The following is a 15,734-nucleotide window of genomic DNA, read 5'->3' on the forward strand; positions in this document are numbered from 1 at the left end:
CTGGGCAACTCGCACATGAAGGACATGGATGGAAAACCACGAGCACGTGTTTTATTTTTGGGTGAAGTGATGTCACTAAATGCCTGTGCAGCGATTAACACACATTTGTTGTCTGTGTGAAGTCTTGCAGGTTATGTGGAGGTTCTGGCCTCCAAACTGGGGATGCAGGTTCCAGATCTGACGCCCAAGCAGGTGGACATGTGGCAGACCAGGCTCAGCTCTCACATGGTGAGGTTTTTCCTTTGGGTCTTATTTTTAAATCCTCTTCATGTTCTTATTCGTAGTGGCAACAAAAGAGGGATGATGGGAAGGAAGAGGAAGCAGGAGTTCATGCTTCTTTATCTCAGAGCAAGCAGGGCGCTCCACTTTTGCAGATTATTAAATAAAGTGTTGATTATAATCAGCTGCACTTATCACAACAGATAATGTTCAAAGGGGCGAAAATGCAGGAAGTTTGTGGTGGAGCCACATGAGTGTTTAAAATAAGGAAACAGAGTTTATTCGTATCAAACAGATCCTGTCAGAGGTGTGTAAGAGCATGAAAGGGAGGCTAAAACTACCGCCTCATGAATAATCCATGTATCCTGAGATAAGAGCATCGCTGCCCAGACTTTCCGAAGCTAGTTTCACCTCTGCACACCCGACTGTTTGAGGATAACAGATTCTGATGATCTGATTTCTCCTTCGCCTCCTGCTGCAGGGTAAGGCCATCGGCGTGTCCATCGGCTGTATTTTGGGGATGTTCCCGCTGTTTTTCCTAGGCGACGACGACGAGGAGGAGGACGGCGACGCGCCATCAGGCTCCTCCTAACACGCCACTACATCTTCATAACACTGCTGATGTCACAGCTCTAAGAAAAGAAAAAAAAAAAAGTATTTACAGTCGGAGTTTCTCTGTCATCCTGCTCGGGCGGCGTACAGTTTGAGGGAACGTAATTGGCCGCTGACCGCGACCAGGGTTATTTTTACACCGTCGGCTCCAAGAAAGCGGCGTCTGTTGGTTCAGCGGGAGGTTAAAGCTGCGATTCTCATCGATTCTTCATATCAGTCCCATTCCCAGTGTCCTGGGCGCAAAAGCAGAGAGGAAACGGCTGCATAGTTGTTATAATCTTTATGGCTGCAGAGTCCCTGCACGCACATTTTCAGAGTAATTTATTTGCCAAAAAAGAGGAAAAGCACACAATAAATGCCAATAACGTCCACTCGTGACCCCCTGAAAGCCTGCTAGGAGTAACTAGGAGACATAATCCAGGTGATGGGTCACAGTGACGGGTTTCTGCCTGTGCAGAAAGTGTTCTAATAGTCACTGAACCACATCTGTATGGATGTATTGTGACTCATCACTAAAGGAGAAAGCATTAAATATGATTTACTGAAAGCAAAAAGATCCTTATTGTTAATTCAGGCTGATTTAAAATCACGATAATGTGAAAAATCTGATGTTGTTGCAGCCCCAGTGTGGATGTGGCTCAGACTGTAAAAGCACGTCTTTGTGACACATCATCTGAAATGAGAATCTGCTCCGCCTCTGTTGAGCAGCACAAATAGAAAACTGGGTTTAATTTAGCAGCTATTCTGCTTTAATCCCACATATCAGTTTATGAATATCCAAAAATCTCTTGCTGATGTTAGCGGTTGGTCATACCTGACCAGGTGAGGCTGCAGTTCTCAGTGCACTGCTCGTTGTCAGCATGACTTTATCAGTGTTTGTAGTAAAACCTTGTTTAGCTGATCTAGGTCAGTGCAGGTGGGCAGCAGGTAGCCGATCGGTGCAGTGCGTGAATTTGCACCGTTAATCAAAACGTTTTAAACATTCAGCTTCATGGCTTATCGAAGGTTTGTCGCTTTGTGCTCCAACCGCATGTTTTCCAACTATTCCAGCACCACAAACGTCCACAATAAGACTGGATTCACTCCTGGACTTTGTTCCCGCTGTCACATCACCAGCTCAGCTCTCCGTGCAGTGTGAAGCTAAAGCGCCCAAATCTGCGAGGAGACCACACGGAAGCTGAGAACAAGTGGAAATTCACAAAGAGATACAAAGTAAAGCTGCAGGAGCAGTTTCAATGGTTTTGCTGCACGCAGTGTTTTGACGCCACATTTCCTTTCACAGTTTCAGCAGTCAGAGGTTGCTTAGCATAAAAAAGGGATCCCGGAGTCTCACGCTGTGATGTGTCCTAATTTTAACCTGATAAAAACGGAGATGCGGTGCTGGCGGAGACCCTGGAGAGAGAGGCCCGTGCAAAACGAACATACGCGTAACCTTGGTGCTGATTTCGCTGCTTGGCATTTAATCCAGTAGTTTTTTTTCCCCCGTATCAGTATGTTAGTCGAGTTCCCAGAAATTCACATGTTCGGCTTTCCTCTCTGCGACTCGGTCCCAGGGGCTGATGGGAAGAATCGATGCTTCTCTGGTGGAACAAAACTTTGATTTCCCTCCCACAGACGGCTCGTGTAAATCCGCCCGGGCAGCTCGGAGGATGGGAAACCCTCTGCAGTCTCAGCACCGCCGGTGTGGTTTATTCTTCCCAGACATCGGCGCTGTAGCAGCGACGAGTGTTTCCCATCCCGACAGCAGAAACACGGACGCGACTGTTTCAGACACTAGCTCACGTTTCGTTTTGATCTCTGATTAATTAGAGGAACAAAAAAAAGAAAAAAGCACAAATTTTTTAAATTTTCTCTTCAGCAGACACTTTATACATTTACAGACTTCATCTCCAAAAACACTATTTATTCATGAGTCAAAGCAACAAGTGTTTTGTCACGACTTGCTCTGGAAGCGAGCGGACTTCCCCGTCGAGTCGCCGCCATCCTGCAAATCTGAAAACGTGTCATCTGCTACCTCGAGGAATGATTTCTGTGTTTGCATGAACTTGTGTAGCTCTGTAATCTCGTCAGATGGTTTTTATGAGTGCTTAGAGATGTAGGAGGCGTTCAGTGGCAGCGCACACTCGGGAAACTGAAGTTTCTATTTTCAGCTCTGGGCTCCGTTCTGAGCTTTCCAAGGTCGCTCTGTATCTGTTTGTTTTACTTTCTCCACCATCTTTTCCTTCGTTCTCTCACACCGTCGCTTCACTCGCATCCAGGTTTTCCTTCTTTTTGTTAGCTTTTGTTTGATGACTTGAAGCTGCAGATGGTGCCTGAGAAGGTGCGATTCAAAGTCAGAGAAGTGGCTCAGACTTTGTCACCATTAAACACTCCAGCTGTCGACAAACCTCTAAGGTGCTTCTTATAACGACGCTGAACCCACGTCAGGCGTTTCCTCCTCTTCATCCTCAGACGCCCGCGCCCCCAGCTTCCTGTCTCAGTGTTTTGTTTGCTGCTTGATTTGGGCTTCCACAGTGACTCTTTCCTTATTGATCAGCAGCTTCATCATTTTTAGATTTAACAAACTGTCAGAAATCATCTTATTATTCCAGGAGCTGCTGAGACTTACTTGGATAATTCAGATTCTCACATTTTAGAGGCAAAAACCAGATTGTTTTTGTTTCTAATAGGTGAAAATGTCTTTGCCAGCTGCTTAAAACACACAGTGAGTATTTTCAGGCTGTTAGATGTTTAGAAGGACTTCTCTTCCTCCTGCAGTCTTCTATCAGCTCATTCTACATCAGACATCTTTCCCTACGAGGTGCTCGACCTGTCACCCTGTGACAGCTGGGATAGGCTCCACCCCCTCTGTTCTCTGCTGGGCTTTGATGTCTGATCAGTGCAATAATGTGCAGTTTTTGTTCAATATGTTTTGTGCAATCCAAAGCAAACTGATGGATAATTAGAGAACGTTGGCTGCGGTGTGGTTCAGCAGTTGCGAGATGAAGGTTGATCCAGGTCGATCATCATTATCTTGTTTTTATCCACCTTACATTCTTCAGACGTGCTCCCGCCATCACAAGTTTCCTGATAAAAACTGTGATGTGTGGTTTTGAGTTCTGCTGTTTTTCTAGCAGATTATGAAATGTTTGTCTTCAGAGGGACGGAGACGCTTTAAGCACGAATCCCAACGCATCCTCTGAATTAAAGGAATTAAGAGCTGTGAGCTCAGACAGAAATGTTTGCACGGTGTTTTAATGAGGGTTTGGACTCGACTGCAGGAGACATTCAAGTTTGTCGCTGGATTAACTGTAAAAGCCTCGAGGGAAGTGAGCTCTTTGTCTGCCCGTCTCATTAGGACAGATTAGTTAAGTCTGAGTGAACCTGGTAAAAACTGAGGATGCTTCAGAGAACTCGTTTGCTTTTCTGTCATCTCATGTTTGTGTTTATTTTACACGAGTTAAAGATTTTAATCAAACTTTTTGTTTGTTTTGCTTTTTTAAGATATTTTCCTTCATTTAATTGTGTGAAGTCATCCTTTGAAGCCTATGAACAAGAAGTTTGTCATGTAAGGCTGTCGGGTAAAGGAATGCCGTGTTGTGCTGCCATCTGGTGGACAGTCTGGGACAGCCGCTGCGCACTGATACATGTACAGTATGTACCGAACAACCTGGACTGTTGAAGGATGATGTGTGGATGTATTTTGCGACATTATGTGCAATTAAAACAAAAGTAAATGAATACGAGTGTTTGCTTGTGGCTCTGCAGGTGATGCTTCACTGACCTCTCGTTCATTCATTCATTGGGGACTCCAGGCTGAGGGCGCTGCTGCGAGCAGGGCTGAGCTCACGTTCAGTGTTTAAAGGTCCTGAAAACAACACGTTCATTTGAATCATGAGCTCAGACTGTAAAGCAAAGATGGATGTAGCCACTGTGAGGTCACTTTTAGCCCTTTTCCACTCGTACCTGCTTACACAGCTCGACTGCGTTTCGCTCACCATTACAATCGAGGACCACCTAATGTGCGTGGGGTCGTTACAGCATCGCTCTAGTCCAATCACGTCATTTGTATGTGTGTCTCAAAACCTGCCGAGCGACATCACTGACTGGTCATGAGGTCTGCTGAGGTCGAACACTCAGCTTGGTGTTTTGAAGCAGACATGAGAATGACTGAGGATCTCTGCACACTCGCTGGATAAGGACTCATCACATCACTGATTACCATCTTGGTTTATCCTTATTCTTCCGCGCTCTGGACTGCAGGTTTCTCTCTCTGCAGGTTCCTGGTTCAAACCCCGCCTGGAGTTTGCATGTTCACCCAGAGGAGAGATGCAGGTAAAGTGTACAGACCGAAGCACTGCTTGAATCTATGGTTAAATATGTAGTGTGAAGCACTTTGTATATATTTGTTTTATTCCTTTAAAACACACATTTCTGGTTTAATCCTAAACTCAGCTCTCACCTGAACCCAAAACTCACTTTGTAAACTGTGCCGTGATTGCAGCCATTCCCCAACTCTCTGTGGTTGGTTCTCATGGCCATTGATCAGTGGTTGTTGATCAATGGTCATGAGAAGGAACTGAGGAACTGACCTCCCGGCCCATTGTTCCCTCACTGGGCTGGTTTCAGTCATTATGCAAATGTCCTGTTTATAAGAAAACCTGCAGTCAGCTGAGACTGAAGGAGGCAGTTGGATGATGACGAAACGTTTCTACGTCCAGATGAACAGAATCAACTTTTGGAGATTTACTTTGCAAACATATCTTTAAATAATCATAATGGTGAAATGTTATGTCTTTATTTATAAGAACAACAGAGTAAAACCCTAAAATAACTTCTTTATATTTCCAAAGAACTTGATTTAAATCTCACCAGAACAAATAAAATCTGTTGATCGACTCGTAGATGGAAGCCTGCACGTCTTTAATTCATATCAGACGTTTCCCAGCGCGTCCTCGTCCTCCTGCTTCCTCTGGTTAAATCATTTTATCAGAATAAGAAACTTGATTTTCGTAATATCGGATGCTGATTCATTTACAAAATAAACGATGAAAATCGTGATTTGGAGCATCAACAACCTCAAATGAATAAATAGACTCAATTATTTGTCAGTACTCGATAAGTTTATTAAGGGACAATCAAAACGTCTTGCATGAAAAAGTAGGACCAAAGATAACCAATCGTTTATCTTCTCAAGCCCAAGCTCAGTCAAACTAAAGGTTTCCTACTTTAGCCTCATGAAGTTAAATAGAAACAAAGTCTTAAATGCGAAAACGATAAAAGCAAAGCGCAGGTTTCCCTCGTCATCAGGTGCACATCGAACGTACGATTTTATTTTACAGCCAAGATCCAACAAAAAACCGGTTTACATAGAAAAAGATGATTAATATTCAGGAACATGAAGCAGAATTTACAGAATTACAAAAGTAGTAAAAAAAATTAAATAAAAAAGGTTTTTTACTTCTAGCACCACAGGCAGGAGTGAGTTCGTCACAGCGCTGGAAAGGTCTGTAGCTGCTGCAGATTTAGGATTTTAATAAAACCTGTTTGTTTCCTCACGGTTTTAAAAAACGGCTGAAATGAGATGGAGAAAAGCTGCTGTTCTTACAGGAGCCATGCTGAGTTCAAGGCTAGTGGGAAATTTGTCAGTAAAAAGTTACATTCATGTGCCGTTACTTTAATTAAAATCAATAAAAATTAAACCTCACTTGTACATCGGCTTAAAGTGATTATTGTGGTGAGTGAGTGATGTTAGCGAAGCTGTTGATCTCAACCTCATTGCTGAATTTTCAACAGATTTAATTTTTGACATTTCACTACGAAGGCGTCCGTCCCATTAGCGGATAATAACTTTTATAAATCAGAACTGGAGCAGACTTTTTACCTGACACACTGTACGCGGTTGTTTTTGTAAGTCTAATTTAAAGTCTTTTTAATAAGAGCTGCAGTTTGCCTTAAAATCCGCCTTTTATTTACCATCGTAAGAGCAAACTGGGGAAGTAAAGGACTGCTGTCCCAAAGTTTGGGCCTCAGTCTGTGATTTATAAAATGCATTTTACACTCTGGCTCCTCACTCCTCCTTTCTTTTTAAGATACCTTTAAGCTAGCTTTCTGCTGATTGGATGGGTCCGGCAAACAGAAGGTTCAACGGCAGGTGGGTGTGGCTTAAACGTGCCGAGGGGTCTCTCTCAGTGCCTGACAGATCTGAGAGCATAAAAAGCCGACATGAACAAACACTGACTTCATATCTGAATCTGTGGCCACGTTTACAATGAGAATCCACCACAGTACGTGTACATCTGACAGAATAAATCATAATACTTCAAATTTACAAGAAAGATATTTGAAATATTTTTAAATAGGCTTTTTTGTTGTTGTGCAATAAATGATAACTGACTAAAAATGCATTTTTTGTAAAACGTGCACCCGAGACTATGATGATAATTAATCTAAGGGCCAAAATTCTAATTCTGATACTTTCCATAAAATAAAGTGGCTGCATCAATATCTGTTGAGGAAATGCACGAGGGAAACCTCATAGTTATAGGAGAGCACCTGAAGTAGGAGTATTATACAAAGAAATCAAACCCAGAGCTTCTTTCAGCGTATACGGTAAGACATTAGGCAACTCATCTGAAAATGAAAGGCTGAAGTTTAAAGGGTTAAACGGACACACTGACAGCTGCTGTGTTTACAGCTCGGGGACAAGAGTGGCGTCTCAACACACTGAGGACCGGATCGCTGGCTTTTCATCTAACTTGGTTTTTCTAACCCGGTGCGCTCTGAATGTGTGACACATTTAAACAAATCATTTTCCAGCTTCGACGGGAATTCTAACGCTCCTCTGATCCTCAGTGTGTGTCGGCCTCACTCGGATCATCGATGACAAACATCTACAGAGTCTTCAAACACTCAGCTTCATACGCTTATCGCGTCAGCCACACACGACTGGATTTGTAAACCTGCACAGGAGAATGAGCCTGGATTTTTAAAAAAACGAAGCCGGCTTCAGTCGTCGTACAGGGCGTCAAACAACCGTCACACACAGCAGGAAACCTTTCTGCATCCTGCAGGAATCTAAACTGCATCCTGGTCCAGAAGAGTTGGATCAACAGAGGAGAGAAGCAGGCTAATAAATCATTATGCTCAGCTAAACAAAGCAAACGAAAGACGACATGCATATTAAATATAGTCTTGTTAATAGGTTTTATATGCTCAACAGGTCAAACGAAAAAGATGGGAATATTTAAATTAATAAATACTTAAAGCACGTAATAATTATGTGGTGACTACATATCAGCAGTGCTATTTGGTAGAAATGGGAGTTTTAGTGTATTTCAGCTTGCTGACAGCTAAAATCTGACATGTATTAACAAGCTAGTACAGTTAAAGTATACATAAGTACTGGACTTATATTCATATTAGTATGCAGCAGGGTCTGATTGTGTGCAGCTAAGAGGATCTCCTGGTGGGTCACGTCGGCCTTGTGTGGTGTCACTGTGGAGGTCCACAGGCAGCTGAGGCTCACAGTGTTTTTAAGAACATCAATTAGAGCTTTGTTCTCACCAATCATTGACAGCTGTTGGTTATTTTTAATGGCATCTCTAAATTTGATGGGATGAACTCGTGCAGTCGTGCACTAGCATCAGATCTTAATTTTTGTAAAATACGATGAGGCACGACAGGACTACTCGTAGAATCACTTTTCTAAGTGATGATATATCAAAGCTCAAATAGAAGTGGGCGTTAATAATAATTCGACTTTACTTTTGTTCATTTTTTCCGAGCAGTCTCTGAACTGGAGACAAGTTCAGGACCAAGATGAATAAGACGTGAACGGCACTCTGTGGATCAGCGTGTGAAGGATTTGACTTCATAGCTGTATAAAGTGTTGGACCTCCAACATGGTTACCACAGCGTGTCCCGCACCACCTGAAACACCTTTAGTCCCAAACAAGTAACAGTTTGGGACTAAAAACAAGCTAAACTCCAAACCAGCGTGTTGTGCATCTCCTCTCTTTAGATCTGTAGAGATTTTTATACATGACACCGTTTATACTTGTAGGCAGAATACTGGGGGGGTCGACCGACCACGTTCAGCCTTCCAAAGTGACTGTGTTCAACCGTCTTGCTCTTTCAGGGCAGTCATTTGGCATTTTTGGGAAGTCGGCTATCCTTAGACTTGTACACATTTCTGGCTTACACACAATTTAATATGTGCACACTTTACATTTCAGTATTTAGTAAAAAGTGCTAACTACGACTGAGTTATACAACATAGACCAGATTTTCTGCGTTTTAGATATTAAGCATTAAACATCAGGTCACAGGCCAATAATTTAAGCACTGACCGAGCAGTAACTTCACTAAAATAACATCCACAACTGTTTAAATCTGTGCCTCCTAAATCAGCACACTTCTATTACACCAGACCAATACACAAATCCACATGATTGTATTTACTACAGATACGCAGTAGCACAGGAGGAAACTGTGGTAGCCTCTGTTACTGCACTGCTATGGACTTGGAGTGTTGGCTGACGCACGCTGTGGCCATGCTGCGTTGCTAATGGTGTTTCTGTATTTTTGTGCATTTTTAAATTGCTCAAATTTCACAAAGTGCTTTTGACAAGCACAGAATCGCAGTGAGAGGAAATGAACCTCCAACGGCGCCTTGCAGTATTGTTTTCAGCTTAGAAATTCAGAGCCGGGACGTTGTTTGGACAGCAGCCTTAACCTCGAGTTGTTCCATCCAGAGTTCCTGATCCTCTCCTGCTGCCGGGGTTTTCTTATTCGGTTTAAGAGGCAAAAGGATCATTTATACTGAGGCAAACTGAATACATGCAGGTCAGTCTACTGTAACAACAGAAAATCCTTAGTTGCGAATGGTTACACGCCACTCTTCAATACGCTGCCCTACATATACAAATCCTCTTTCAGGTGGTGTCCAAGTACAACTCTCTGTCAAACACCATACTCATGTTTGTACATAAAGAAAATCCAGCATTAAATATGTAAGTCGTATTCAGCACACAGGCTTTTGGCACCTTTAGTGGAAATGGGAGACTACGAGGGTGTAAAACATACAAACACATCAAAATAGAAATATGTACATACAAATAATGATTTGATCTTTCGAAAATATTCCATCACTCCTCCCAGCTCAGCGTCGTCTGTCTGAGAAGTGTTCTCTTCTTCTACCTTCACTTCTCCCCAACATTAGGATTTCATTTCATTTAAGCCTCTTTTTTCCTGCTACAAGGTCGACCTTGTCCAGGCGTCTCTCGGTCGTCAGGATGATCCCGTCTCCCTCGCTCTGTTATCGAAGTTGCCCTGAGGAAACGATCTCGGATCAGAGTTCCTGGCTCGGCCTCGCGCAGGAACTAGAACTGATTTTAAAGGGAGATGTGCTTAACAAGTCCAGTCAACACTTTGTGGAAAGTTTACTTAAAATTTCTCCTTGTGCACCTGTGCAGGTGAGGCTGGAGGCGATCCCAGCTGACAATGGACTCTGTCTTTGTTTGATTTAAATGCAAATATTATTACTCTTTGGCCAAACTGTGAAAATGCACATTTTTTTGTAATCACTGCTAAAAGACAAGATTTCTAAAATGATCCTCAATCAGAGTCTCTGGGCAACTTCCTCCTGTTACTGGCATCCATTTGATGTCATAGCGATTTGCTTTTACTTAGCATTAACCATTTTGTGTCCCTTCCAACAGTATTTTCAGCCAGGGACACAAAATGGCTCATGTCAAACCAACCTTCGCAGTCTCAGTGAATCATTGGTGCTGATCGGTCGTTGGTTGTCGTCTTCTTGAGCTTGACGCCTCGTCGGATGGCCACCAGAAAGTCCTCCACCTCAGCGTATTCTGTTTCCTCCAAGAGCTCTGGGAGGGGTCGACGCTCCCACTCTGATGACCGACCGCTGGGCTGTGGAGGTGGGGTTGGAGGATCCGATCCCTTGCCCATGTGCTGGATCTCCCAAGGGGCAGACTTTGGTGACAATGACCCGTTGCTGCCTGGTGACAGAGGAGTGGTGGCCGGGCTTAGCGGGGTCCGCGGGGTGTTGCCGTCTTCTGACGCTGCTTTGCTGGGGAATCCAGGGTGTTCAGGCACAGTGGGAGTCTTAACTGGGATCATGGGGGGCTTGATGGGGATGGGGCCCAGGTTGAGGCCCCCGGATGGTCGTCGCAAGTTGGGTTTGGAGGACGGTGTCCGTCTGATAGTAGCAACCCCCGGGGTGATTACAGCAGAGGGGTTGGAAGGCAGGCCAGCAGTGGAAGCAGGGCGTTTAGACTGAAACATGCGGCGGTAGGACTGGGTGATGTCGCTGTTCCTCGGGATGGTGGAGGATTTATCAAAGTCTGAGGACTGCTGCTCCACCTCCTGATCTGCTCCCACAGAGTAGTAGTCACAGTCCGATACTACAGAGACCAGGAGGGGGGAGAATTTAGCACGATAACAGAATTTGTTTGAATAGAGCAGAGTCAGCTGATGATCTCAAGCATTCCCCAGATATTATATAATTAAAGTCTTTTTAATTCACGTTAACTTTAATTAGATTTGTTCTGTTTAGAGTTTAGATCAGAGCGAGATTTGAGACGTTCAGAAGAGATACAACGGAAGTTTGTTTTTCAGTGATTCAATTCAGGTTTGTTTCTGGGTCCAGTGAACATTTGAATAAAGTTAGTGCTGAGCTTAGCAGCAACGCATCCTTTGCTGGAGTTAAACTGTGAAGTAGTTTGTATTTAATTAATCTGGTGGGAGTAAGTTAAGTACGTTTACCCTGTGAGGAGATGGTGTCCTCTGAGCAGCAGGGTGTGTTGGTCTGGCTGCTGTAGCCGCTGGAGCCTTGCAGGGAATCTCTGCTGGAGCCGTGGATGTCCAGCTGGAGGCCGCGGGCCAGAGCTCTGGCCAGCTCCTCATGGGTCTCCCTGTCCACCTGTCAGACACACACACATGGGAATATGTGGATTATTGGGATTCGTCTGTCCAATCAGAATGCTCCCAGTTAGTCATGTGACTTTCTATTCAAGGACTTGTTTGGCATTTTGCTGGTCATTGTGTCCGACCTTGGGGGATGATGAAGTGTTGTTTCCTTTGCCCCTGTTTGGCTCCTCTCCTGGTGTGGTGACATCAGCACCCTGGTGGCTGCTGGGATCTGTAGTCTCTCTCCTGTCCTTGCTCCTCTTCAGGGTATTAACCATGGGCTGATCGTACGGGCCTGGTTTGGCCCAATCCTACACAGGAAGATATCATCAATAACAGTAAAATATTTTAATTGATGATAATTGTTGTTAATTTTGTCCATTAGTCAAACGTCCAAATAGAAGCATGAACAGAGGGATGTTTCTTTTATAGAAATGACAAAAATGCTCATGTTTGCTGCTGTGAGCAAACATTTGGAAACTGTTGCAAGAACACCAGAGGTCTATGCAAGCAAACCAAAGCATTTTATAGGCCGCACCTCAAAACACGCCTTTAAAAGTAGAAGCTATTATATAAACTGTAAAAATGTAAACCACAGCCTTGCAGTTGGATGCCTCCACCTCCCAGTGAAGTTGGAGTTTACAACTCAGCCACAACATTAAAACCACACACAGGTGAAACGAATCGACGCTGATCGTTTACTTGCGTCCTGGTGTCCATAAGGATTGGACTTTATCGCATACCGCCCACCTAAACAAAAAACTCCAATGACACTCCCCAACGGCAGCTGCCTCCCCCATCAGGAGAGGATACGCCACAAGAACAAGTCATTGAGGAAAAGTCCTTATATCCCAAATCCAATCAGAACACCAGAGCAGACACCCTGTCCCACAGCCCAGAGGGCCGAAAGGACCAGACTGTCACCATCCCAGAGCCAGTCACCCCACAGAACACCCGCTGTGGTCCTTATAGGTCAGAGTTGTTTTAACAGCATAACAGGGACCTACACAAAATTAGTCAGATGTTTAATGTTGTGGTTGATTCGTACATATGTACAGAAGACTTTAAATGCATTTAGCATGTGGGCAACAATTCAATTTGACATCTAAATAAACCCGTCGACAGAATGTGAGGAAACAGCTATGGCATCATGTTAAAGGCGTCTCTGTCCGGTGGGTGTTGCAGGACCGGGCTCCATTCTCAGCTTTATGAATGAAGAATCCGATTTGCCCCAAACACAACATGAAAAATCTCAGAATTATTCGAGCTTGCGTTATCACAACAAGGCTACAGGCTATGAAACACTGGATTAGAAGTTATGTACATTTGAAAGTAGAAGTAGTTCTCGGCTGAACAGCTAGGCTGATGCTTTTAGGTAAAATGCTGCCACCTGGTGGTGAGAGGAGTTTTGTAAAAAAGTACCTGAGAAATGGACAACCTGAAAACTCACACCTGTCACCAGCACAGCTAAGCAAGGCTCTCTGTATAGTGATAATCAATGTTGTTTTAAAGTTTACGTTTCAATCTTTAATCTTAAAGATAAGCAGGAATAAAATTAACAAAAATATCAGGTGAAATTGATCCTAAATTGAATTGACTGAAAAATGAGAAACTTTTGAGAGAATGAACTGACATCAAGAAAGAAGAGAAAATAACACACAGATCAACTCAAAGAAAAGAGGAGGACATCGGGGAGAATGAGGATCAAACCTTCCAGGATGGGACTCTGGATGATGGGATCACTCCAAGCCCCGAGGGGCTGAGAGGCAGGAACTCTCCTGATTGGCCGCAGCCTGAGCGAGACCACGGCCACGTGGGTGAAACGGACGAACAGGAGGGCGAGGAGATGGGAGAGGTGGTGGTAGTGGTGGTGGGAGAGGAGTAGGAGAAGTATGAAGGGTGGAGGTGGGGGTCCTGGGCTCCGTGATGGTCAAAACCATTTGTCAACTGAATGTGAATGAATGAAGAAGCAGAAACAATTCAAAAATTAAAGATGACGCTCACGACCGAGGAGTGAAAACACGAGACATGAGCGCAAAAACGGTGCTTCATGCAGCAGAAAAAGCAAATGTTTGGGCGGCAGTGAGGTCCCAGCATTCATACACCTCCAAACATCAAACATCCTGATTTATAGCACTGACGATTTCATCTGGAGTTTCTTTGAAGCAGATGATTTTTTCACTTTTTAATCAGTATTTTATTTCACTGGCCTTTCCCAGTTTCTGAGATTTTGCAAAACAATTATGAAAAGAATTTGCAGTCTTACAAAAATTCGCTTCAACTAACGCCACCCGAAATGCTCCCTACACATTTGTATTTCACATTTATGCATCTTTAATTGCAACAGCGTAATTTTATTCTACGCTAAAGATTTACTTTACTTAAGCCAATAACATCTCAGCAAATATAATGAAAGTCGATCTTTGTTGTGTTTTTTGTTTTGGCAATTTATCCATGTGAAGCCCCGCCGGAGGAGGACGAGAGCCCCGCATAAGTTCTGATAACCAACTAAATTATGAAGCATAACTGGGGACCATATGGTGATGTTCATTAGGTTTCACTGCATGTTTCCTGTTTTAGTGACGTAGCTGAGATGTGCATCAAAGTCACTCAGTCCCAACTGTGCATTCACGAGTAAATCAAACATGTCGACTCAATATTCATTTTAAAAAGTTCAGAATAACTGTTTGCCTGAGAGCCTCATCATATAAATATCTCATATTCTGAACAGTTACCTGGTAAAATGACCAGGTAACCTGACCTCTTCACCCTGACACACTCTGACCATAAACAGATCAGACTGGGATTTCTTTGGCTTTTGTAAATGTTTCTGTTTGACAAACCTGAGGGGAAATCTGTTAGTTTTTGGTCCCTTTATTGCTCACAGAGCTGGGTTCCCTTTACATGGGTTAATTAGACTGAGTGAGTAATCTTTTAATCCATTTCATGGTGGAGTGAACATCGTGTGCTGTTCTTAGTTTTCAGGATGTTGATGATTATCAAGCTGCCAATCAAACCTGGAATATTTCTTCCTCCTCAGCCAACACTAGATTATATTTTAATTGTTCATTTATTCACTTGCCAGTGTTGAGCACTGAATGTAATTGGATTTGTTAAGCAGCTGGAAACGTTTCTGTGCAGTCGGCTTTTTGTGCTTCATGAAGGCTCCCGTTCATATCACTCAAAAATAAAAGCTGACACACGACTCACCTGGAAAAACAAGAACAACAAAACACTAACACAATTGTGTGTCTACGTGTTCACCTGCTGCTGCCCGGAGCGTGGCTCGGGGTGTGAGGGTGAGGAAGAAGAGGAGTACGAGGAAGGCCCCACAGTGACAGACTGAGAGGGTGAAGCAGAGACGCACGACTGCAGCAGCGCCATGCAGAGCGCACACAGAGACAGCAGTTTGCAGGAAGCACAGAGGGAAGCCAAGAAAACAGATCAAAACACAGACACGAGAGAAAAGCAGAGGAAGCAGCAACAAACAGGTTAGAACAGCAGGACAACCAGTGCTGGGGAGCATTAATGCACATGCAGTTTTCACATTTCTGCACGTCTAAAATGATTAAGACGGGTTTAAGTGCAGTGAAATTGGGTTAGGATGTGTTAGGAGGAGTGAATCTATGAAACATTTAATGAGAAGCTGTAATCTCCCAAACAGAGCAAAGACGAAGCAGAAGCCGGTTCAGCAGGTGGAAAGAGAAACTATCAACTTTATGAAATATTTTTTTAAAAAGCACTACTGCTAGTATTTTCTCTTTATATTTAACAGTGAGTCATGTTGGAGTGAAAATCAGAAACAGAGCTAACGCAGGCTGAAGCTTCAGGTCTGTGTGTTCTTCTATTATGTGATTCATGACTGGTCAAAGTTTTATAATAGCAGCATGGCTGATCAGTGTCACAGCGCGCTGGGTTACTGAGGTGAGGTGAAGATGAACGCACACGGCAGGCTGTCGCACTCTGAACGTCTCCTTCCTCTCACACACAAA

At 43.7% G+C, this 15,734-nt stretch overlaps 2 protein-coding genes across 6 annotated transcripts in view; one reads left to right on the plus strand and one right to left on the minus strand.

Moving 5' to 3' along the window:
• Positions 1-4,551, plus strand: part of tmem65 (transmembrane protein 65) — a 36,333-nt gene extending 31,782 nt beyond the window's left edge. Inside the window, exons 6-7 of the mRNA XM_040052023.1 lie at positions 123-228; positions 701-4,551. Of these exons, the coding sequence (XP_039907957.1) occupies positions 123-228; positions 701-811 (217 nt within the window). The 3' untranslated portion in view covers positions 812-4,551. The remainder of the gene's footprint in view (positions 1-122; positions 229-700) is intronic.
• A 5,511-nt stretch (positions 4,552-10,062) lies between these two features.
• Positions 10,063-15,734, minus strand: part of LOC120746583 (protein MTSS 1-like) — a 62,773-nt gene continuing 57,101 nt past the window's right edge. For 2 of the 5 annotated variants that reach the window (XM_040052011.1, XM_040052014.1), the window contains 4 exons: positions 13,453-13,689; positions 11,886-12,053; positions 11,599-11,755; positions 10,063-11,237 (listed from right to left, as the gene is read on the minus strand). In XM_040052011.1, the coding sequence (XP_039907945.1) occupies positions 10,585-11,237; positions 11,599-11,755; positions 11,886-12,053; positions 13,453-13,689 (1,215 nt within the window). In that variant the 3' untranslated portion in view covers positions 10,063-10,584. The other 3 variants (XM_040052012.1, XM_040052013.1, XM_040052015.1) reach the window with 3 other exon arrangements.

Source organism: Simochromis diagramma, unplaced genomic scaffold (genome assembly GCF_900408965.1).
Source record: "Simochromis diagramma unplaced genomic scaffold, fSimDia1.1 OVJJ01000171.1, whole genome shotgun sequence".
In the NCBI taxonomy this organism is placed as follows: domain Eukaryota; kingdom Metazoa; phylum Chordata; class Actinopteri; order Cichliformes; family Cichlidae; genus Simochromis; species Simochromis diagramma.